The following is a 23,272-nucleotide window of genomic DNA, read 5'->3' as shown; positions in this document are numbered from 1 at the left end:
CCAGCGGCATGGCCCCGCCCCTTTTTCTCCTACATTTCGGGCAAATTTTTCACTGACTCGAGTATAAGCCGAGGCGGCTTTTTTCAGCCCCAAAAGTGGGCTGAAAAACTAGGCTTATACTTGAGTATATACAGTAACCAGCCTCACTATGAAGCAAAGGAGGCACCTGTTATAAATGTTTCAGAAAAGGCCGTTTGTCTAGCTAGCAGAACATTGTTATGTGGACATTTTATTCCAGGTGAAAGTATAAAAATAACCCTGCCTAATGAAAAAAGAATCTGTGGCTCAGTGGCTAAGATACTAAGCTTGTCGATCAGAAAGGTCAGCAGTTCGTCCGTTTGCATCCCTAGTGCAGTGTAATGGAGTGAGCTCCCGTTTCTTGTCCCAACTTCTGCCAACCTAGCAGTTTGAAAGCACGTAAAAAATGCAAGTAGAAAAGTAGGAACCACCTTTGGTGGGAAGGTAACAGCGCTCCGTCCGTCTTTGGTGTTTAGTCATGCCGGCCACATGACCACAGAGATATCTTCAGACAGTGTTGGCTCTTCGGCTTTGAAATGGAGATAAGCACCGCCCCCTAGAGTTGGGAATGACTAGCACATATGTGCGAGGGAAACCTTTACTTTTACCTTAGGACAGGAAAACTTATTTTTTATTATTAAATTTATTGGCCTCCCATCTTACCACAGGATAACTCTAAAATCAATAAAAAGCCTCTTCCTTTCCATTCCAAGTTCTATTTTTCTCTGTAACAATTTGGACAGGCAGATGGAATACTGAATAATTCTAAAATCCTGTAATTGAGGAATATGATACCATGTATTTCCAATAATGAAGAAATGGTGTATCTCCTTTGTAGCCAAAACAGCATCACCTAGGCACAAAGAAATTATGCTTCCCTGTGAAGATCAGACTGGCTTCTTCTTTCTTGGGTTTCTACAAGCTCCTAAAGACTGAGCTTCCTTAGAGAGACTTTTCCTGATTTGAGGAGTTGCCATCTTTTATCTTTTTCTTGTACCTAGTGATGTATTTTTATTTTGGTTTCTGATAAGTAAGATTACATCAGCATACAGATCAGAGGTGGGTTTCTGCCGGTTTGCCCCGGATTGGGCAAACTGGTAGTGGCGGTGGTGGGAGGCTCTGCCCACCCACCCAGATGCATGAGCGTGCAAGCATGTGAAACCCGCCACTAATACAGATATGTCTAATAAATAAAATCAATTTGCTAAATCCCAAAGCAGCAGAGCCTATTGCAGTGATGGCGAACCTTGGGGGGAGCATGTGTGTGGGGCACTGTGTGCCGAAGAGAGAGCACTTTGTGTGCATGGTCTTCTGGACCACGATCAAGAAGACAAGCTTCCCAGGGTGCATGCAGATGCCAGAAAATGTACTTCTGGTTTCCGGCATGCATGCAAGTCTTCTGGTTACTGTGTATGCACCAATCAGCTGGCCAGTTTCAGGCACTGCTGCATGCACAGAGCCAGCTGATCATCGCGTGCACATGCACGCCAGAAATCCAGAAGAGGAACAGGCAACGCCATGCGTGCAAAGCGACATGGCTTTGTGTGCCACTCTGGACACGCATGCCATAGGATCGCCATCACGGGCCTATTGTCTTCACACCATGCTTCAAAACATGCTTCAGTTTTTCATAAGCATCCAATCTGGTCAAATCTGGGAAACAGATATTGAATATTTGCTTGTGCTATCTAAACTGGTACATTTACTACTCATTTTCATAGTAAACTGAAGTGATACTATACTAGGCACCATCCTACACTGAAAAGTCATTTCTTAATACTCTGAGCGCTGCTTGATACTAAAATCTAGAGCTAGAGTCTCTGAAATACTCAAAGATTTGTTTCGTTTTGGTAGAGCAAACTATGTGAACCAAGCCACTATAATCAGTAATCAATGCTTTATGGTTTAGTGCAGTGCATGATTCCAGTCCAAAGATCGCTAGTTGATGCAGAGAAACATGCTGAATTGGCCTTGAAAGTTGTTCATTTTATTTTTAAGGTACCATTCAACTGAAGAACGTACAAATAAAATAAAGTGAATATTGGTTGTGGTTTGTACGACAAACTTGGCTACTGCATGCACAACACCACTTACTTACCCCATGCATAGATCTTTAATATACTTGTTTAAATCCCAAAGTATGTCATTCTAAATTATTTTAACGTAATTGAAATGATTTATAATGCTAGAGTATTTGTTTTATGGTCATTTTATTGGGAGTCTTGGATACTAACTTCTGTAACCCATCCTGGCTTCAGTCAATTGAAGCTTTTAAATAAATAAAGTCCTCACCACCAGTAATTGGGACTGGGAAGTCCATCACTAAACGACATGGATTAAGGAGCAATGTCATTGGACCATGTCAATTTATGATGACAATTCTGGCAGTCCCAGTTGCGATCATTAGGCAAATCCTGTGCAGTTGCAATGTCCATGATTCCCATTTGCAACCTCCTGATGGCTTCCCTATTGACTCTGGTTGTTGAAAATTCAACTTTGGGAACAACTATAATCACAGCTCAGCTTTTCCCCAAGTGTGCTCACTTAGTTCAGTGTACGCTAGGGTCTCTCATCTGCAGACCAAATACTCGTTGCCAGCATCCTATTATCTAGAAAGTGTTTGCTGTAAAAAGAATCAAACAGATCAAGAGTCAAAAGCAATAATGAGTGAAATGTATTAAGCAGCAACAGATCCAAAAGTGCCTTTAAAAAGAAATGCTTAAAGGAGATTAGGGGGTCAGAATTATGTTACCACCAAGTCTCATAATCCAGAGACTTATGGAAGAAAGCAGTGGCATCTGCTCTTAAAGGAACAACAGACTCATAAATTTATTTATGAAGAAATAGTGCTAATGCCCCAAAACACATTCAGTGATTTTTCTTATCACCAAAAATAAGTGGTTACCTATACTTTTAAAATATAATACTTTAGGACTAGGATGTGAGGCCACAAAGAGCATTTCTGATCTTCCCTTCATCTATGCATTTCAAAAATACAATCAGATATCTGATTTTTATTTTTTTCCTGCTTCTGCCTTGCTCTAGCAAGTTTAATCTCAGTAGAATATTCTGAGATTAAAGTTATAGGTAGCCCTCAATTTATAACCACAGAACTAGTATTTTTTTTTAATCCCACCACTGTATGAAGCAGTACGCAAATCTAAGTGCTATTGCTAGGATTCAGCTGCAGATCCTGAGAATGACCACTAGATGGTAACAGAGTACCAAAATCTCTCTCTGCTGCCATCTAGTAACAGTGGGCTTTTTGCAGTCGAGATCAGGCAGTCTTAAAAGGTTCATCATTCTCTTCCTTGTCCGAGGTCTAAAACCTGGAGGAATACAGGCACCTGTCTTTTAAAATTAATTTTCAACTTTAAAAAGTACAAGCCAGTCTCTTCCAAGAGCCTCATGCCTTGCCTCACACAGAGCCTCACGCTTTCTTATTGTTTTCTAATTTAAAATCTGAAAAGGAGGGGCGCGCGCGGGGGGGGGGAGGTTTAGCTTCAAGGCTCGCGGTAGCCCTGGATTATCCAAATCCTGTAAAATGCAGTACAACTGCCTTTAGGCGCAATCCCATCCTCGAACATCTTCCGCTTCCGTCCGTGCTGCGGGGCTGGTACTTTTGAGCTCAAGGTGGTGAAAAAGTTGGAGTTTTTGCCGTATCTACCCCCACCACCGCCGTTATAAATTCATTCCCGGCTGGAAGGAAAGAGAATAAATAATAATACGACAGGACTGGAGAAATCAGGAGTCCAAATCAGGTGAGAGGCGAGGGAGTGAAATGGATGCAGGGAGTCTCCTGCCGGTCGGCAGCAGATGGAATCAGCCCGCGGCAAGGGCGCCCGATGGCGAAGCGGCACGAAAAGAGAAAATAATGGCGCTGCCGAGTAAAAAGAGTACGAGCAAAAGAAAAAAAAAACAATCCTTGTTTTTTTCGAGTGAGAATGAGGAATTGGGAATGGAATAGTTTGGATAAAACATGCCTCTTAGATTTATTGCAGGGCGGGAAAAACGCTCTCTCTCTTACGCAACTGATTCTCTTGAGAAAACGTGTTTTATTTTTAAACTTAAAGGGGCGGGTATCGGAAGTATTTGAAAATGCAACGTGTTTTAATCTTTCATCTCTTCTACCGATCGTTCTAAACAACTTGAAAGGCGACATGCTTGTCGAGAAAACTCTTATTTTTAAAGGAGAAGTTTGTATATATTTCTTACTTGTGAGTAAGCCCAGAACCTGTTTTCCTCAAATAGGCAAAGAAATGGTAACTCCAAAGAATGTAAACCAACATCAAGTAATATGGCCAAATAGAAGTAATATTTAAAACGACCATTTTATTGCACTGTGACAGGGCACAGCCACCCATCACTGCCCTATTCCTGGAGAGCTGCTGGAAGATGACTGTGGTATTCTTCACTATCACCACAAGCCCACACTAAAGTCTACTTTTTTGCTTCATGGTGTATGTGAAGAAAGTGTAACTGTAGGAGAGGAAGCTTCAAAGCCAAGGTTGAACTAGATGACCTCTGAGGTCCCTTCCAACTCTGTCCTTCTATGATTCTATAAAATAGCCATGAAAGACCAGTGTCTCACTGAGTCTAAAGGTCAGGAGGTCACATGAGGTGAAGAACTTCCAAGCCAACCATCTGACCCACAAACACTACAGTTTCAGCATTTCAGTCTAGTCTAGAGGATTATCTTTAGTACAGTTTCAGATATATGCATCTGAGCAAGAAATCCATTGGCTCAGCCACAGAACATAATGAGGGCATTGGAATCACATAGCTGAGCTGCATAAAGGGATCCTGTAGGATGTGAATTTAGACTCAGAGCAGCTTCCAATATTTGCTTTAAGATACATAACAAGAGATCATGTCTGACTAATTCTGGAGGGAGGCAACGGCATCTTATGGGGAAAAAACCCCAGTTTTGATCAATAAAATGGTTCCAACAGATAAATATATCCACTTATTTACCAATCTGAAGTAAGGTTAAAGGACGGCTCAAAATAGTAGTGGAGAAATGAAATGAACCTAGCAAATAACCTATCCTATCTTTTAGAAGAGACCAGGGTCAGACTGGTTTCATCTATTTGCCTAATTCCAGAGAATCCGCCTCACCAGCTGGCAGCACAGTCCAAGGGCAGCCTTAGCAAAAAATTTGCAAAATTGCAACTTTTCATCCTAAATTCCCTTTTGACCTAAATTCCCTCTTCCTTTTTGCCTTATAATAGAACTAATCCCAGTTACACTGATAAGGACCTAGGATTTCCTGTCTTGTAGCCCCCAACTTGTATAAAGAAATCTTTGCTTTCCTATTCTGGTCTGCCACTCCTACCTTAAGATATTGATCTGAACTTTTTCTTTTTGTTTTGTAGATTTAATAGCAAAAGGATGTGTTGCAACTAACCAGCCACAAATTTCATAATGTCTGCTGTTCTGAAGCGGTTGTGTTACATTGGATTCCATGTTCTTCATGGCCAACAGCTGGCCAGTCACCTGGTGCAAAGGTTTGGCTTTGAACTGTTTGCTATACGGGAAGCAGAGAGGAAGAGGCAGCAGGCTTTCCGAAGAGGAGATGCTATTTTTGTTGTCAATGAAGAGCAGGAGCTGACTGAGAAAACCTTTTCATCTTCAGATTTACCTTCAGACTGCTATAAGCATAAAGGGATCCTGTATGATGTGAACCTGCAGTACAGAGTCAGTACAGCTTCCAATATTTGCTTTGAAGTAGAGGATGTCCCTGCAATCTCCCGAAATCTACAAGAGAAAGGCTGCAAGATCCTTATTCCTCCCACCACTGAAGCAGATGAAAAGGGCTTTGTGACTTACTCCGTAGTGATGTCCATTGTGGGCAATGTCAGCCATACTCTTCTTGACCGATCCCGGTATGGTGGATCATTCCTGCCTGGTTTCTGTGAAGTTTCCCCCAAGAAATTCCAGAAGGAGCAGGAAACTGTACATTTTGATCACATCACCTATGCCTGTCTGCAAGGTAGCTCACAAGCTGTGCTGGACTGGTACAAAAACTGTTTTGGCTTCCAGCGCTTCTTCATCCACCATCAAGATGATGCTTCAGAAGGCTTTCGGATTCAGGGGGAAGACATGGGCCTTCGTCTTACTGCCATGCAATACAGTGATGATCGATTGTCACCCTTTGAGCCTGACTGTAAATTTGTTCTGGCTGAGTCACTGCCAATGCAAAAGATGGGCCAGGTGGACACTTTCTTACAGCAGCATGAAGGAGCTGGCATCCAGCATGTGGCCCTTTATACCACAGACATTGTAAGTACTGCTGCAGCCATGGCAAAGTCAGGAGTAAGCTTTTTCAAACCCCCCGTATCCTATTACAATGAGAAAAGCAAAGAGGAGATGCAGCACATTGGGCAAGATCTTCAGCTCCTGAAAAACCAGGGCATCCTTTTTGATGCAACAGTAGATGACAAAGGATATAGCCCTAGCCTCCTCGAGAAGCAATACCTGATGCAGATCTTCACTAAGCCTCTTTTTACAGAAGAGACCTTCTTCATAGAACTCATTGAGCGCCATGGGGCTGCAGGTTTCGGTGAGGGAAATGTCCGGGCTCTTTGGAAATCTGTACAGGATTATATGGATCAGCAGCAAAGACCCACTCTACTCGAGAACAAAGCCTGACAGAATGTTCTTTATGTTCTGCTCAGAGGCACCTTGAACTGCGAGATGGGTGGCAAATAAATTTGATAAATTATAGCTAAATAATATAGTGCTGCCTCAGATAGGATTAATGCCCACGTTAGAACAAAGCATATGGACTGATTTGGTTCAAATATGTACTGATTTGGATTAAAGAGTGTCCAAGTGACCTGGAGACCCTCTAATTAGAACCCATGCATGTTTGATGAGAACTGAAACCTGACTGTAGCAACGTTGTGATAATAATATCACACTTGAAAGCACGTAGGTTTTGCAATGCCTAGTTGAACTACTGAATTGGTAATTGATTTTTCTTTAACAAAGTACAGAGGCCTGAGAGAATGGCTGTGATATTTTCCCTAGGAAGAGAGAAATGCTCTCTATGTTAAAATAAGTGACTGCTATCTGCAGAACCTCCCGTCTTTGGGACCATGGAGTTCAAATCTGAAAAGGTGTAAGATTCCTGTTGCTTAATTACAGTACTCTTATTGAAGAATGCTGCCAAGTTAGGTAAGAAAAAGTGTCAATGAAAACAACCAAGCTCTGAAGACACAAAGACCAAACTGTGGACTACATATTCTCTTACTATTGGAAGAAAATCAGTTCTCTCTGTTCTTACATACTTGCATCCTCCAAATTTGGTGTTAACTGGACAAATAGGAGGCAAGGGTATCTGTTAGCCATTCTCACATGAATCAGAACATCTTTTTAACTATCAGAACATGGAACTATGGGGAATCTTTAGCATAGATCCAAGCATTTATATACAGATGGAATGTAGCTATTATGCTATTTACACTCCTAAAAACTGAAAACAAAACCTGACAATCTTTATCTAATATGAAGAACTGGGAATAAATGTTGTGATTCTCAAAACATATTGCTAATAAATCTTAATATATGTCCAAAATTGGCTCAATAGTTCTGTAGAAAGGCTCTTATTCCAGAATCCATTGAATATAAACAGATTTACTCGGTTCATTTCTTTAGATGTTCCAAGAACATCTAAAGAATTAATAGGAGTAACAGTGGTTACTCCTATTAATGAAATATTGGTCACATCCACTTGCTGTTACTGAATGCTACTGAAAGTGGTGAAGTGGTAACTGCTCTCTCCGTATGTTTTCCTACCCATAAATATCTACCATATCTATTTCTTGTCCAAATATAGTTATATTTGCTGGATGCTCTTGAATATATTGCCTTGGATAGCAGTGTCATGTTTCTCCTTGCTAGAACAAGTAAAACAAATCACCTTAAAATGCAGAATGGATTACAACTCAATACAGTGTTTTGATTTAAGAATCAGGGGGATCAATTCACTTTTCAACACCTCATTCTTATAAATTTAATAAGTTTAGGAAAAACAGCAAAAAATGGAAGCTCACTAGTTTTTTTAATAAACAATCATTAAGGTTTTATTAGCGAAGCCACAGTTATAAAACAAGACATTTCAAGCATTTAAATAGTTGATCATATAGGAAAATGGCATGAAATACAATAGTAGTGTGTAGGCAAACAATGATTATTCAGGTACCTATTCCCAAAAGCAACTGACTCTAAAAAATAATCCTCATCTTGCTTTGCCACATTCTTTCAATATGCCATATCCCAAAACATCTGCTAGTTTGTAGCTTTCTTTGGCACAACTCGACTTGTGGGTGGGCATGTAAGGTTAAGGGCATTGCTTATTTAATAAGACATTTAGCAAATCAGTAGGAAATCAAATGACACCATCACAGCATTATGCTTCAATATCTCACACATACTGGGCAGACTTATGTCCCTAGAGGACTCTATTCATAAGCCCTCAACAAAAAGAAAAGATTGACCCAGATTTCAAAATACTGTATCAGAATACTGAGAGTGCAAAATTGTACACTCTTCATGGTTTTTCTATACTGTGCCTGAACTTGCCATCAGCTATTGAGACCAGTTCTAAGAAACGAATGCAAAGAAAGCAGCTTCTTGGAAGAAATACTCTGTTCTTCAGGCTTTAATTGGCTGGTCCTGAGAGTCCCGTTTCTTCTTTTTCACAATCTGTACAATGATACACAAGTAGAGATTTAACAGAGAAGACCCTGCAAACAGCAACCTATTTCATCTTCTACTACCTGATCCTGTAAGCACTACTGTGATTAGTACCTTGGCCAACCACAAGTCAATTCACTGACCAATTTGGGGACTTACTTTAAAAAGAGGCAAGAGACTAAGAACAGGAAGCTAAACAAGGCATGAGCAAAATCTGCTTGGTTCTATCAAAAGATAAACTCACTTGGGCATCGTTGATTCTACAGCTCCATTTTTCATAAACTTTGAAGACCTGAAAAAGAACACAGAAACTATATACTCAAATAATTCTAAGGCCATTTTTAATGTGGATAGTATGTGGCAATGCTCAGCCTATATATGAAAATGAAATGGTACTAAGAGCAAGTTCTGTTCTCAGGAACCCTGTACATCTGGTTCCATTTTGTAGATGCTCATACCCTGTGCATGAATATATTGAGAAATCAGTTAAATGTTTGCAAATGTATCAATGATTAGAAATCTTGACATGGCTACACATAAACTTATCAGCTCTACTGCAGAACGTAGAGACATCAATGTGGCCCCAAGTTGTTACATTGACAGGCTTGAGTGTCTGCATAGAATTCGTTCTAATTCAGTGGTGTGTTCCGGATTCCGGTGCATTTGGTACGGTGCAATGGGGCCGGGCGTCCACCACAGGAATGCACGTACAGTGCGCCCATGCATACTTACTGCCCGTGACGCTCCGCAACGCTCCAGCTGCTCGGTGGAACATTGCGCAGGCGCCGTAAGCGTGCGTGGAAGCCATGAACAGCTCAAATACAGGTAATGAGCGCAGGCGGGTGGGTCCTCCGGAGCACCGTACCGGAACAGTATGCCCGTACCGGGGCGTACCGGTCGTATCCCACCACTGTTCTAATTCCACAGAGAAGTGAGGAGACAGCATGGCTTCAGTTTCTGTGCACTGAAGTCTTCTGTTAACATTCCTTGGAAGCACATTGTCTGAACAATGAAGCAAATGGCATTCATATGAAATGAAACAATTGCAATTTTTAATTCTGTCATAAATCTCACTGGATGTCTTCAGGCCAATCGGTATCTCAAGGGAGGAGATTGGGATAGAAGAAAATGGACAACTGATTCTACATAAGTTGTAATGTATTCCTACAGTAAAGGCAAAATACAAATATAACACTTTTAGAGTACCTGCATATTGATTCCTCACATAGAACTTTTTAGAGAAATGCAAAAATGCCACCATGAAAGTGTTTAAACCTCAGGTTTTCAGTACCTTTTTCATAGCTGTGGAGATTGCTGATATCTGAAATTCTGTTTTGGTCACCCATCGAGATGCTGGCAGTTCCACATTCCTATTCCAATTTTCCTCATCTTTGTCCACATTCAAAAAATAGATCAGGTATGTTTGGCGGATATGGGAGAAGATATGGAGAACCTGGGAGGGAGTGGTGGATATGTGGGTGGATCCCTTACTCAATATTATGATGGGCAGAAGGAAGTCACTGAATGGTAAAGGTAGAAACTAGCCCCAAGGAGAGAAATCCTTGGAGTTTTCTTTGCTAACCTTTAGTTTTTTCTGCTTTGAGACAAGGAGCTGCAATATCCAACAACCCAAATGCAGCACATTCATCTTAGTTCCATGCATTTACTCTACTCTAAAACTTTACTATAATTGTAAATAGCAATATAACTTCTAATGCTAATGCTACCCCAAAGTGAACTGGGCTGAAGATCCAGGACACAGCAAAAACATGAGAGAAACTTGTTGGAAGACTGGCTAACAATGGCTGATTATAAAAGCATTACCAATTCCTATCTGGCATCCAATTTACCTCTCCGACATACTGTAGTTGCCTCACTGCCAAGTCATTGCCAAGCGAGGCTAGGAGGTGATCTGCCAGAATCACTTTCTCTTGCTTTTCCTGCCCTTGATCAAGGAGGATGCTAGGAAACTCCCACAGTCCAGCTAGCAGACCTACAAGAAAATGTCTAATCAGTGCAATTTAATATAACATGTTATATGTGTCAATTTGAACTCTCTGCTTAAAAAACAACAACAACCTATTGAAATGCTGCATGCTTTCAGCTAAAATTATTTCTACAGTAACTATGTAAGGAATGAGTATTATGTGTTAAAAGCAGTCTTTCCTTCACATATAGGAATTCAATAAACTTCGTTATTCAAATGTTTTCTCAATGAGCGTGGAAAAACATGTTATTAATCAAAAGATGCTTGGGCCCATCCCACTGGATAGTATCCGGAATGAACATACAAATAAACTGGCTCTTGGTTCAGACCTATAGATGCTCACATATTTATAGTTTCTTATTCAAAGTTATAAGGGATGCAGTGGCTCAGGGTCTAAGACGCTGAGCTTGTCGATCAGAAAGGTCAGCAGTTCGGTGGTTTGAATCCCTAGTGCCGCGTAATGGAGTCAGCTCCATTACTTGTCCCAGCTTCTGCCAACCTAGCAGTTCGAAAGCATGGAAAAACACAAGTAGAAAAATAGGGACCACCTTGGTGGGAAGGTAACAGTGTTCCGTGTGTCTTTGGTGTTTAATCATGCTGGGCACATGACCACGGAGATGTCTTCGGACAGCGCTGGCTCTTTAGTTTTGAAACACACCACCCCCAAGAGACAGGAATGACTAGCACATATGTGCAAGGGGAACCTTTATTTTTTACCTTTACCTTTATTGAAAGTTACCAAGATAAAATTGGCTTCTTTATCCTAAGAAAAGCCCCTAAAAACCTTCAGAGAAACAATCCTTCTGGTAATTTCTTCTTTTTAAAAAACTAGACAAAAAGATACTCCATGATCAAGATCCAAATTTCTATAACTGCTACAGAACTAGAGCTGGAGATGTAACATTAGTTGACAATGCTTAGTTTTCTTTGGTTCCTTCTTCAGCTGGTTACCTGAGCTGGCCCTCCTCACCAGAAAGTACTCTGGATTCCCATCACTGCATCTCCTCTGTAGCACGCATGTGGCTGTGTGTTCTATTCTGGGCTGCTTCTTGGTAGTCTTTCTTGGGAAATTAGTGACACCAAGGCTGGGCTCCCATGGTACTGAAGGAGGCAGGCAGAGAGAACAGCTCCCTGAGACAGCAGCTGATAATGAGAAGGAAGCAATAGGCGATCAGCCAAACTCTGAAGTGCTGATGGTAGCAGGAGTAGTGCTTCATTATAATCTATTTTCATGGACATCTAGGACAGGAAGGTTTGGCTTGGCAAGAAGAACCACAGTTCCTCTGACTCTGCCAATCCCATGGTGACAAAGTTCAGCCAACCTCCAAACCTTCCTTCCCAATAAAGCCTTGAAAGACTAAGTTAATAAACAACACAATAGAACAGAATACATTTAAAATAGCAATGTTAACAAGTATAAAATAAGCATTACACAAAGATGTTATTTTTTATCCATTTGCCATGACCTCCAGATCCCATGATTACATTCAAAAATGAAAGTTGAATGTCCCCTCCAGCAAAGGCAACCTCAGTTTAAAGATGCAAACTTTCCAAATGAATAGGCTGTTTGGAAGCACATCACACATTCAATCCACTTTTTTCCCCACAAGGACATTGTTAAAGCCTTAATAATGAAGGTAATGCGAAGACAAAAATACAATTTCTCTTGAGGGATTAAACCAGCTGATTTGAGAGCATGATCACAAGTCTGCCCCTTCTTATACATCATCAGGACAACGAAGCAATGTCTATGGCAAGAGGTTAGTTGGGAATGAAGTTCTGAGTCTTCCTCGCTTTTATAAAACCTTAATTCTCACTCTCAGTCTAAGCAATCATCCTGGTAATGTAAATTCTTTATTAGCACTTACCACATTCCTCCATATCTAACACAGGGACGTTTTTAGAAGCAGTTTTTCCTAAGAGTCTCTTGGTGGAATTTAACCGATGCTTTTCCACCTGCAAAGGATAAAGGGTTTTTGTACTAGTAAAAGTGTAGGAAGAGGGTAAAGGTAACAACAGGGAGAGACGTGTCTGGAAGGACACCAAGACCTGCCTATTTTAGGGTTCAATTAATCATGATTCCAAGTAAAGATTAAGCCAAGTGAAAAATTGGACAGCAAGGCTTGTTATGAAGCAGCCTTTCTCGTACAATTTTTTGTAGTAAATAAATATTAAAACCCATGCACTCTCCAAAGGAGCAAATTTCAATTTTTATAACTTCTCAGGTGAAACATGGACACTAACTTCACAATTGATAGAAAAGCTAGGAGTTGCGCAAAGAGCCATGGAAAGATACATGTTCAGCATTATAAGACAAGATAGAAAGACCTGCACATGGGTTAGAGAACAATGAAAGTATGAGATATCAAAAGAATAAAATAATTGAAATGGAAATGGGCTGGTCACATAGCAAGAATAACTGATGGCAGGTGGACCAAGGCAGTCATAGAATGGATCCCACTAAATAAAAAGCATCCATGAAAGAGACCTAAAATAACATGGATCTACAACATCCGCAAGTATTGCGGGCCCAATTGGCAAACGGAAGCTCAGGACCATATTGGTTGGGAACATGCGGAAGAGGTCTTCATCCTGCAGTGGATAGACAATGGCTAAAATGATGATAGCCATTACTAAGAATTCTGGGAGTTGAATTCCAAGTAACTAGAGCCAGGGTCAGTAATCTGCAGCTCTGGAGCCGCATGTGGCTCTTTCATACCTCTGCTGTGGCTCCCTGTCCCCGGCTGGCTCCACAATTGATAGGGCTTTTGGTTAGGACAGATAGAGGAAAAAGGATGCCATGCTAGGAGGAGACTCTATGGTGGGGGAACCGGACTTCCTGTTCGGTTGCAGAATTGAACGGAGGACTACTGGTTAGGACTTTTGTGGCTCTTTAAGTGTTTAAGGTTGCCAACCCCTGAACTAGAGTATGCCCAGATTGAGGAAGGCAGTCAACATTTAAAACAAAAAGAGTTGTAGTAGAATTTCTATGTGGAAGAGATTCTGAAAAATAATTTATATGCTGATAAATACAAATATAACAAAGCCTCACTAGGGCAACATTATTAGGCTAACAGTGCAAGCTTATCCAAACACACCCAAAAGTAAATCTAAGATCTTGAAGAGTGACTTATTTCTGAATATATATGCATAAGGCTACAACCTTAATCATACTAAAGCAACATAATGCTGTTCAAGTATATTAAGACTGCAACTCCCTAAATTCCCAGTCTATAGAGGAAGGTCGTAGTTCCTCTAAGCCTCAAGATTCATATGTGATCCTATCTACTGTCTTCCTGGAATTTTCATGTATTCCACACATGAATGTGCGTATGGTGTTTTAGTTTAAGATACAAAGTCATTGCACCACTAGTGTGGTGGGTTCTGGACGGTTTGGCCCGGTACGGCCGTACCGGGAGTAGCAGGGAGAAGTGGCCACCGTACCGGTACGGTGGCTTGTTTGGCCCAGCCGCCTGTGTTCCATGGCCATTTAATAACATGACTGGCCCATTGCGCATGCGTTCACAGCATGCAGCGCCTGCACGACCTCCGCCGGGTAGCTGAGTGTTGCAGGGCGGTGGCGGTCCGGAACCCAACACTGCACCACACCCCACAAAGAACAAAGCCTCTCTCATATCATTCTTGCAGATCTGGGTAGAGCATTCAAACAAACAGGATGTCCTTACTTGATGGAGAGCTCTGCAGTGCTGTTTCACTGGACATTCCATGCATAATGGGGTCTTGGGAGTACACACAGTTGCACCCAATTCCATCATTGCTTGATTAAAGTCACCTGGATGGGTCTGGTCAACCAGAGTGTGGGCTAAAGTCCTAAGAACAACAGCATTGTTATTCATTAATGCTACATACTGTAGGGGAGGAATTCAAGTTAGAAAAAGATATGGTTCACTTGTTCAAAAAAATCTCCTGCTATTCCACAAATTGCATTGCATGCAACTTGGCATAACGTGAGACAACCCTGCACACTATGGAATGGCTGAGATAACAATAAAATTAATATTTTTTCATGAAGTAAAAACTAAATAAAGTGGAGTGACAAGTACCACATTAAAAATTATGTTCAGTTTTCTCTTCAAGCCGAGAACATTATGTACTGCATTTTGATATCTATACAGAATCTTAAATATACCAAAACCCCATTACAGCTAAGATTTCCCATCAACATCTCCGAATCAAAAAACACCAAATTTCTTTCTTCAGGAAGTATTCCCCTCCTCTAGAGCAGTGGTTCCCAACGCCCACAGTGGTGCCCACGCCCACAGGGGGGCAATTTGAACATTGTTTAAACCAAGTTAATGGCCTTTTAGGCTTCCTCCGCGTGAGTAGAGTTCACTTTTTGAGTAAAGTAAGAATTATATGTCACGAGGGGGGGGGGGTCAGGATTTTAGAGATGCTTGGCCAAAAAAAGGTTGGGAACCTCTGCTTTAGAGCATGTATTAAACGTGTCAAATATTACATTGAGATCTTCTTTCTATTCTATTCATTACTGTCATTGCTAAGTCTTTGCAGGTGTAGGTCGCCCCCGACATACAACACTTCATTTAGTGACCATTCAAGGTTACAATAGCACTGAAAAAAGTGATTTAGGACTTACAACCATTGCAGGATCCCTAAGGTCATGTGATCAAAATTCAAACGCTTGGCAACTGACTCATATTTATGACAACTGCAGTGTCCCTAGGGTGATGTGACCACCTTTTGTGACCTTTTGACAAGCAAAGTCAAGGGGGAAACCACAGTCACTTAAAAACTGTGTTCCAGCTTAACAACTGCAGTGATTCACTTAAAAATGGTGGCAAGAAAGGTCATAAAATGGGGCAAATGTCACTTAACGTTTCGCTAAACAACAGAAATTTTGGGCTCAATTGTGGTCGTAAGTCAAGGACAATCTGTATTAACATTACCCATCATCTGTAAAACCACTACAAATCCTTCCTCTCGTGTCAGACATTAGTTTACTATTTTAGAGCATTTTGGACCTCAATTATTAATATGATCCTCTATAAAACTTCACATTTTTATTTTAATAACTCCAGGATCTTTTATTAGAAAAATCTGATATTGGCTGTCCTCACCTTATGACCATTCATTTAATAACCGTTTGAAGTTACAACAGCACTTAAAGAGTGACTTACAACTGGTTGTACTTATGATCTTCGCAGCATCCTCAGAATCGCAATTGCAATTTGGGTAACTACTATATATTTACAACAGTTGCACCATCTTGTGGTCACCTGATCAGCATTTGTAATCTTTCCAACCAGCTTCCAACAAGTAAAGTCAATGAGGGAAGCTGGATTCATTTAACAACTGTATGATTTGCTTAATGACATTTTGTTTTTGGTAAATTGGGAACAATTCCCTCAACAACTGTAATGTCGTAATAGCAGAAGTTCTGGTCCCAACTGCGGTTGTAAATCTGGGACTACCTGAATGAAGGTAGTTGCTCAGCAAGTATCTTATCTTTTTATTCCATTCTGTAAAGTCTAACCTCTTAACATGACATGATAGACAAAACTTATTACTAAGGTATTAATGTCCCAATACTTGAATAAAATATTAGATATGACCCCAACAACAATGTATTGTGACTATAAAAATCTTGATTTATTTTGCTTCCTACTTCGGGTGTGCCCAAGGCAATGGCTATGGGGAGGGATATACAAATAAGCACCTCTGTTAAATAAAGAACAGAAAAAAGCCTATTTTGTTTAGAAACAATTCATTATTTATCTCACTGTAAGCCACAGGAAAATCTAGCCAACAAATATTTGCATTGAGCCCAAGTTTAAAAAGTTATCTAGAAATGAATGAGAAATTACTCTTCCTCTATAGAATCTGATGGCATAAACACATAATTCTAAGAATCTTTCATTTCATTATTTAAATAAGGATTTTGAGACTTCATAGTTGTGGACAAATTTTAAAAACACGGAAATTATGTATCCTGAAAATTCAGCGATCAGTGTAAGCACTATTTTTAGGTATACTATCATCATTCTTTATAGCTTCTGTTCATTCCTCAGCACGCTGCTTAATCCAATCCTAAATGATTTTAGTGTGAGTTATAACTTGCTTCTTCTGCAGGAACTCAAGGCAGTTGTAATTGGGATTTCTCTTCATTTCATCCAGCAACAATCCCAGTGAGCTACACTGGACAGAGATCTTTAAGTCCTCTTGACTTCAAAGGGACTTCTTACATGCAAAGCCCTTTATTCTCTATTGCAGGGGTGTCAAGCTCAAGGCCTAGGGGCCGAATCTGGCCCTCAGGGTGCTTAGACGTGGCCCACAGGGCCACCCTGGAAAGAGTGAAGGACCAGCCTGCAGTGCCTCTGCCAGCAAAAACAGAGCTTGGGAGGACTGCGGGTGGAGGGTTGCCAGAAACTGTCGTAACAGATGGCCCTCCTGAGCTCCATTTTTGCTGGCAGATGGTTGCAGGAGGCTGTCGTAGCCGAAAACAGAGCTCAGGAGTTCATTTTCTCTGACAAAGCGCTCGGATCACCACAGGCAACCACGACACGAGTGACATCAAGCTGGCCATGTCCACCCTGCCCCCCCCCCCAGGTCAAACACAACCCTAATGCAGCCTTCAATGAAATCAAGTTTGACACCCCTGCTCTATTGTATGAATTGTTGCTTTATAGATCTTAGTGCCTTGTAGGAATGAAAATATTTCCTTACCAGAGTGCGTCTGCAGCAGCTGAATTGGCAGGGTCAGCACCAATGGCTCTTGTACGACACAAAACTCGAGTCACATTTCCATCTACCACTCCTGTCACCTGTATATTTTGAAGAAAAACCTACCAGTTCATATACTTGAGAAAACTTGTATCCCGGAACAAATGAAAGAGAAAATCAGGAGCTGAATGATAACAAAAGGTACCCACAACCTGTTTGAATCAACTTCATGAATTTGAAGGGTCTGCATTGAGTAAAAAGTGCTTAAAATCCTTTCAAGAAATTACTTGACTGGTCCTAAATAAACTAAACACATTCAGCTTTGGGGCCTCTATTTACAAAATGAGGGATAACAATTTACTGACCTTCCTTACTGGGCTGCTGTACAGGATTAAAATAAAATAAAAAAAACTAATACAAAACCACACAGTATGAATACTATTTGAGAGTATATGTCAAAGAATACTGCTCCCCGATTTGATAAATCAGTCTCTCACCCTTCCTTCAACACATATAGCATTCTTTCTCTCAACAATTCCCAACAATGATACATCTGGCTCAAAATCATCCAACAAGCTTTTATGCTTGAGATAGATTTCAATGAGTCTTCAAAACATACTCATGACCACAGTACCATACAGGCTGTGTACAGATTTGCTTGGTCATCTTAGAATTGTCTGTTCAAATCCTCCTCCACCTTCTATGAAGGGAAGTAGATTGTTTACAAGGGAGAGGGCCTTTTCAGTTGGGCCTCCAGGTTATGCAAAACCATCTCCAGGGAAACACACTTGTTTGCAACTGATCTATTTTTAATACTAGGCTAAGACTGGCTGTTCCTCCTTCCAAGCATTTTACAGTTCATGTAGACATCAGGAGCCACGTTAAAACCAAAATATTTATATTTGCATCTGTGCATGCACATGCATGATAAACCTTTCCTGTTCCACTTATTATATTTTATTGTTGCTTTATTTTAATTTTGTAGTAATTTTGTGATTGGTCAAAAGAATTTCAATTATTGGATGTTACTGATATTACTAATGACTAATGTATATCATAAAATGTATGTGAATAGAGCCATTCTTTCTAAAAAATAAAAGCAACAAGCATAGCCTCCATTTTACTGGTTCTTTTCCACCCTACTGGAAAATATTTCATCTTTTCACTAAGCCCTTCCAACAAGGGGAGATTACTTTTTTTTGGTCTCTAAACACATAAACGGGTTCAAAATAGAAGAAGCCTAAAGCTGCAAAAGGGCAATTAAGATAGAAGATGTTTGGAGAGCTGGGAATGATTATTTTTTGCAAAACAGAGACATGGATGCCCAATTCTATCTTCCATATTTACCCTAAAGCAAGGTTAAGTAACCAGAATGATAACATCATTACCTGGCCAAATGCTATGGATGCAATAGCTCCTGCAGTGTACTTGCCTACTCCTGGCAGCTGCTTCTGCAGTTCTTCTGCTGTCCTTGGCATATGACCTGCCAGTTGTGACATCACCTGTAAAAGACCAGTGAATAAAGCAATCAAAGGGAAAGAAATAAACTGAACGTCTACTATACTTCTAACAAGAAGGCGGTGCTGTATCCCTAGTATTTTCCAACACAAAAATGTTTTTATTTAAAAAACACGTCTCTAAGAGGTTCAGACATGCTGTTGAAAGCTAATAGTTCTTTAAGATGTTCCCAACCATGTCGATGTAGGGTCTTGAAGACCTGACGTAGGGCAATGTGTTGGATGAACCCATTTATAATGATTGGAATGTGAAAATGACTAAAGTTTAGTCTTGGATGTTCTTGTTTATTTAAACTTATTGGCCACCCAATTCTAGTGGAATCAAGGGTTGGGTTTTTTTTCTTTGTTGTTAGCTTGTTCTTGGATTTAATCCTAGATTACCCCCCCCCCCCCGTCTCAATTTGTGAAGTGACTATAAGACAAATAAATAGAACTATCTTCTTGCCAAAGTTAAGTGCCAAACTCATTCACCCAGTAACTCATTAATATTGTCTAAACTAAAGTACCTTTTGGGAACCTTCCTGGAGCCTTTTTCCTCGAGAATAGTAGCCAAGGCCTGCCCATAATTCATTCACTTCCTATTCTCAAACAGAAATGAGGGAGGGGGGACCAAATTAACCCATATATATAAATTTCCTTTTTGCTTTACAGTTAATAAATGTGTGCATATTTTTATTTTATTTTATTTATTTATTTAGTCAAACATGTACGAGATAACAGGCATAAGTATAAACATGGGCAGAAGCACATGAAATGAATACAAATAAATGGAGACAGTAGGGCAGGGATGGTAGGCACGCTAGTGCGCTTATGCACGCCCACTTACAGACCTCTTAGGAATGGTGTGAGGTCCACAGTAGACAGTTTAAGTTTATATTGAAGTTTAAGTTTATATTCATAAACATATTGAAAATCTTTTTACCTCTAATGAAGCTTCAGCTAAATCCTGCAAGGTTGGCCATTTCTACATCACAAAGAAAAACAGGTGTTTATTTACTGGCTCTGCAAAGCAGAACAAATGCACAAATCATTCAGAACCCAGAATGCTGGTTAATGTAAATGTGAATTTGCCACAAAGAAAGGAGCTCAGCATCACCTGCATCCAACGATTGTAGTAATTAATCACTGAAGCCACTTGGGTTTGCTGGAGCATGATCTCCGATACCCACACTGCAAGCAGAAAGGGGAAACAGCAGCATCAGAGTGTGGATTAAAGATACCTAGATCAGGGAAGCATGATAAAAGAGATATGCCCCTTAACAACTATATTAATAAAAACAATATATAATCAAATACATGTTATCCAAATCAACATATAATCAAACGCCAATCAAATCACTTGTTCTGTTGATGAGAATTGACCACATTTTTTTTGCATTTAATATACTTTGATGAAATAGATGAATTATTGCTCTCACCAGCATATGCTCGTTTGTCATCATCAGTTTCAGTTGCAGCCTGCAATAGAGGAACAGGAAGAATGAAAACCCAATGCAACAATCATCTCATTAAAAAAAAAACAAAATATTTCTGAACCACTCCTTATTTTTCCATACCAGTTTCCTCCATGGTAGATCTCGTTTACATTTATTGTACCAAGATAGCACTCTTTTCTGGAAGTCTCTGATTTTTACTGCATCACTGAATGTGTGAAATAAAGACTGGGAACTTGGCACTTCTATAGTAAAGAGAAATTAACATTTTAAAGTTAGCATTTCTTAGGGCTACATTGAGAGGGCAATCAATTTGGAATTGAATTTTTTGCAATTTCACTCTCCAATTTATTAGAATGTATAATCAAATAAAAGATTTAGTTAGGAGTGATCATCTCAAGATGATACTTACACTTTAAATTATATTTAATGTTATTCACTACAATCAATCAGAATAGAGCTGGAAGGGACCTTGGAGGTCTTCTAGTTCAACCCCCTGCTCGAGCAAGAGACTCTAACCATTTCAGATAGGTGGCTGTCCAGTCTTTTCTTTAAAACCTCCAGTGTTGAAGCACCCTCAACTGCTGAAGGTAAGCTGTTCCACTGATTAATTGTCCTCACTGTTAGGAGGTTTCTCCTTAATTCCAGGTTATTTCCCTCCATTGTTTCTTGTCTTGCCTTCTTGGTGCTTTGGAAACAAGTTGACTCCCTCTTCTTTGTGGAAACCCCTCAAATACTAGAATACTACTATCATGTCACACATAGATCTTCTTTTCTCTAGACTAGCCATACCCAATTCCTACAACCATTCTTCATATGTTTTTGTCTCCAGGCCCTTAATCATCTTAGTTGCTCTTCTTTGCACTTTTTCCAGGCTCAAACTGGATGCAGTATTCTAAGATATGGTCTTACTAAATCCTTAGTAATGATTTAGTAAGACCACACCCCTGGAATACTGCATCCAGTTTTGGTCACATTAGAAAAAAAGTTGAGACTTTGGAAAAATACAGTACTACTCTTTTTATTCTTTTGTTTCTTGAGCAAAATCTTTGTGTAGTTCCATTACCTTTGTAAAGTACAAGTCCTTTTTTCACCTTTCTTTGATGATTTTTGGATTTTCCCAGATTGCTGCACATTTGGCGTTTACTCATTGCCAAGCTATGGAGAGCATAAAGTATGTTATCATTAGATTAAATCAAACTCTTTCCAAATCTAAATGTAACAATTTGTGCAACTCTTTATATAAATACTCTGAATTGTACCAAATTTAGTATGCAAACAGATAATCACAAAATTACAAATGTGGGCAATTTGAAAAAATATGCTGTAAGGAAAAATTATCTATCTATCTATCTATCTATCTATCTATCTATCTATCTATCTATCTATTTATCTATCTATCATCTATAAAATTACACCAGGCAATCTTCCCCTATGGCAACCAAATCCCTCTTTTCGAAGAGTGCGATTTCCCTTCAATAACCTAAATTAATGCAGATTATTCTAATTTTCCATGCCTAACAAAGCCGTCGGCTCCTCTCACCACGTGCCAACAACATCCGTGTAGGAGGATTGTTTTGTTCTTACACGCTCAAAAATGGAACAATTATTAGAAAACAGACCTCCTTTCAAAAGAGGCATACAACGTTTCTTTTTTCCCCTTTCCCTCTCATCTGTACGGCTCTTTGTAGCCCCAGAGCCGTCACGGAAACGCAACCGGCTGACCATGCACAGAAACGGAACAAACCACGAACTGCACAAACAGCAGATTGAAAAGGAGAGGGATGTACAACGCCCACCAACCACAGTGCTACTGTAGGAAGCACAAAAGCCCCTGGGTTCTCCAATGCTTACTTTTTCTTTTATCGATAAGTGTCCCTCTTTGTGCAGAAGTGAATGTAAAGGACAATTTAAGGATTTTACGGTACTCACGCGTTTCTTTCCAACAACTGGAGGCAATGCACTTTCTAACGTAATTCTTACTCCGTGTACAAAGAAGTGTGTTTCTAATGGAGAGAGAGGAGACGGGGTTCTTCGAAAGCTGCCCTGCAATTAATCAATATTTCAAGCAGCAAATAGACCCGAGACTTAGCTTGTGTTGTCCTGCAGGTTTTGCCATTTGGAGGCGCGAAGTTTTAACTCGCCGGAAGCGTTTGGGGAGGAGCAGAGAATAACTCTTTTTCCAGATTGTTTTATAAATCATACCGCCAAGTTTTATTTACGCGTAACTCACTTTCCTCTCTCCTCCCACCCCCCGCCACCCAACGTTTGATTGAAAAACTAATATCTTAGTAGCTAAAGCCAGTTAGGAAAAGAATTAATCCTTGTTAAACTAGTGATGTTCATTTGATAAAAAACAACCAAATGTCAGAATGCTAGTTTATGCTTATGTATAGTGTGACTGCCTGGCTTGATATTATTTTATAATTCACATATTTTATGCTTATACCGCTGATTTTTTTTTTAAACAACACCGAGTTGTTTTTTTCCGCAATGGAAAATCTCTTATTTTATAATTCACATATTTTATGCTTATACCGCTGATTTTTTTTTAAACAACACCGAGTTGTTTTTTTCCGCAATGGAAAATCTCTCCTCCCAGTCGGCAATTTTTGAAAAAGACTGGATTGAAAAGTTTTCCCGGCTGCCAAGTCCGAATATGACATTGTAAAAATAATTTTAAATGCATGCATCTATTCTCGGCTTGTGGGGATCTGCTTGCAAAGTGGGCTGAATGTAGCGTTTACCCTAAAATGCCGCAAAATGAACATTTTTGATGACCTCGGAAGTTGGTTTTAATTTTTAAATTTTTTTTTAAAAAATCTGCAGAAAGCCCCACAGTTGCTAAACATATTACCCCATCGCGTGCGAAAAACCTTTAAAGCATCTGGTTTAGGGAAGCTGGAATACTGAATGGG

General features: G+C 40.0%; 2 protein-coding genes across 4 annotated transcripts; one reads left to right on the top strand and one right to left on the bottom strand.

The window, feature by feature from the left end:
- Nucleotides 1-3,662: 3,662 nt before the first annotated feature.
- Nucleotides 3,663-7,502, top strand: HPDL (4-hydroxyphenylpyruvate dioxygenase like). Its single transcript, XM_032218852.1, has 2 exons — nt 3,663-3,779; nt 5,394-7,502. Exon 2 carries the CDS (start codon nt 5,443-5,445, stop codon nt 6,667-6,669), a length of 1,227 nt encoding a protein of 408 aa, XP_032074743.1. The 5' UTR covers nt 3,663-3,779; nt 5,394-5,442; the 3' UTR covers nt 6,670-7,502.
- A 1,086-nt stretch (nt 7,503-8,588) lies between these two features.
- MUTYH (mutY DNA glycosylase) lies at nt 8,589-23,255 on the bottom strand. Of its 3 annotated transcripts, XM_032218440.1 has the most exons (17): nt 23,212-23,255; nt 22,287-22,360; nt 21,421-21,512; nt 20,478-20,599; nt 20,340-20,379; nt 20,018-20,091; nt 19,844-19,885; nt 19,428-19,499; nt 18,793-18,906; nt 17,408-17,505; nt 14,392-14,536; nt 12,574-12,661; nt 11,657-11,848; nt 10,569-10,711; nt 10,010-10,171; nt 8,963-9,010; nt 8,589-8,727 (listed from the first exon to the last, which is right to left on the bottom strand). In XM_032218440.1, the coding sequence occupies exons 3-17, from the start codon at nt 21,503-21,505 to the stop codon at nt 8,677-8,679; spliced, it is 1,476 nt and encodes a 491-aa protein (XP_032074331.1). In that variant the 5' UTR covers nt 21,506-21,512; nt 22,287-22,360; nt 23,212-23,255; the 3' UTR covers nt 8,589-8,676. The 3 variants fall into 3 exon arrangements, with proteins under 3 accessions (XP_032074331.1, XP_032074332.1, XP_032074333.1); XM_032218441.1 differs by lacking the exons at nt 10,010-10,171; nt 23,212-23,255 and having other exon boundaries at nt 22,287-23,205; XM_032218442.1 differs by lacking the exons at nt 21,421-21,512; nt 22,287-22,360; nt 23,212-23,255 and having other exon boundaries at nt 20,018-20,141; nt 20,478-20,529.
- Nucleotides 23,256-23,272: the final 17 nt, after the last annotated feature.

Source organism: Thamnophis elegans, chromosome 5 (genome assembly GCF_009769535.1).
Source record: "Thamnophis elegans isolate rThaEle1 chromosome 5, rThaEle1.pri, whole genome shotgun sequence".
Classification (NCBI taxonomy): domain Eukaryota; kingdom Metazoa; phylum Chordata; class Lepidosauria; order Squamata; family Colubridae; genus Thamnophis; species Thamnophis elegans.
The sequence above is the reverse complement of the archived record's forward strand: the minus strand, read 5'-3'. Positions and strand labels throughout refer to the sequence as shown.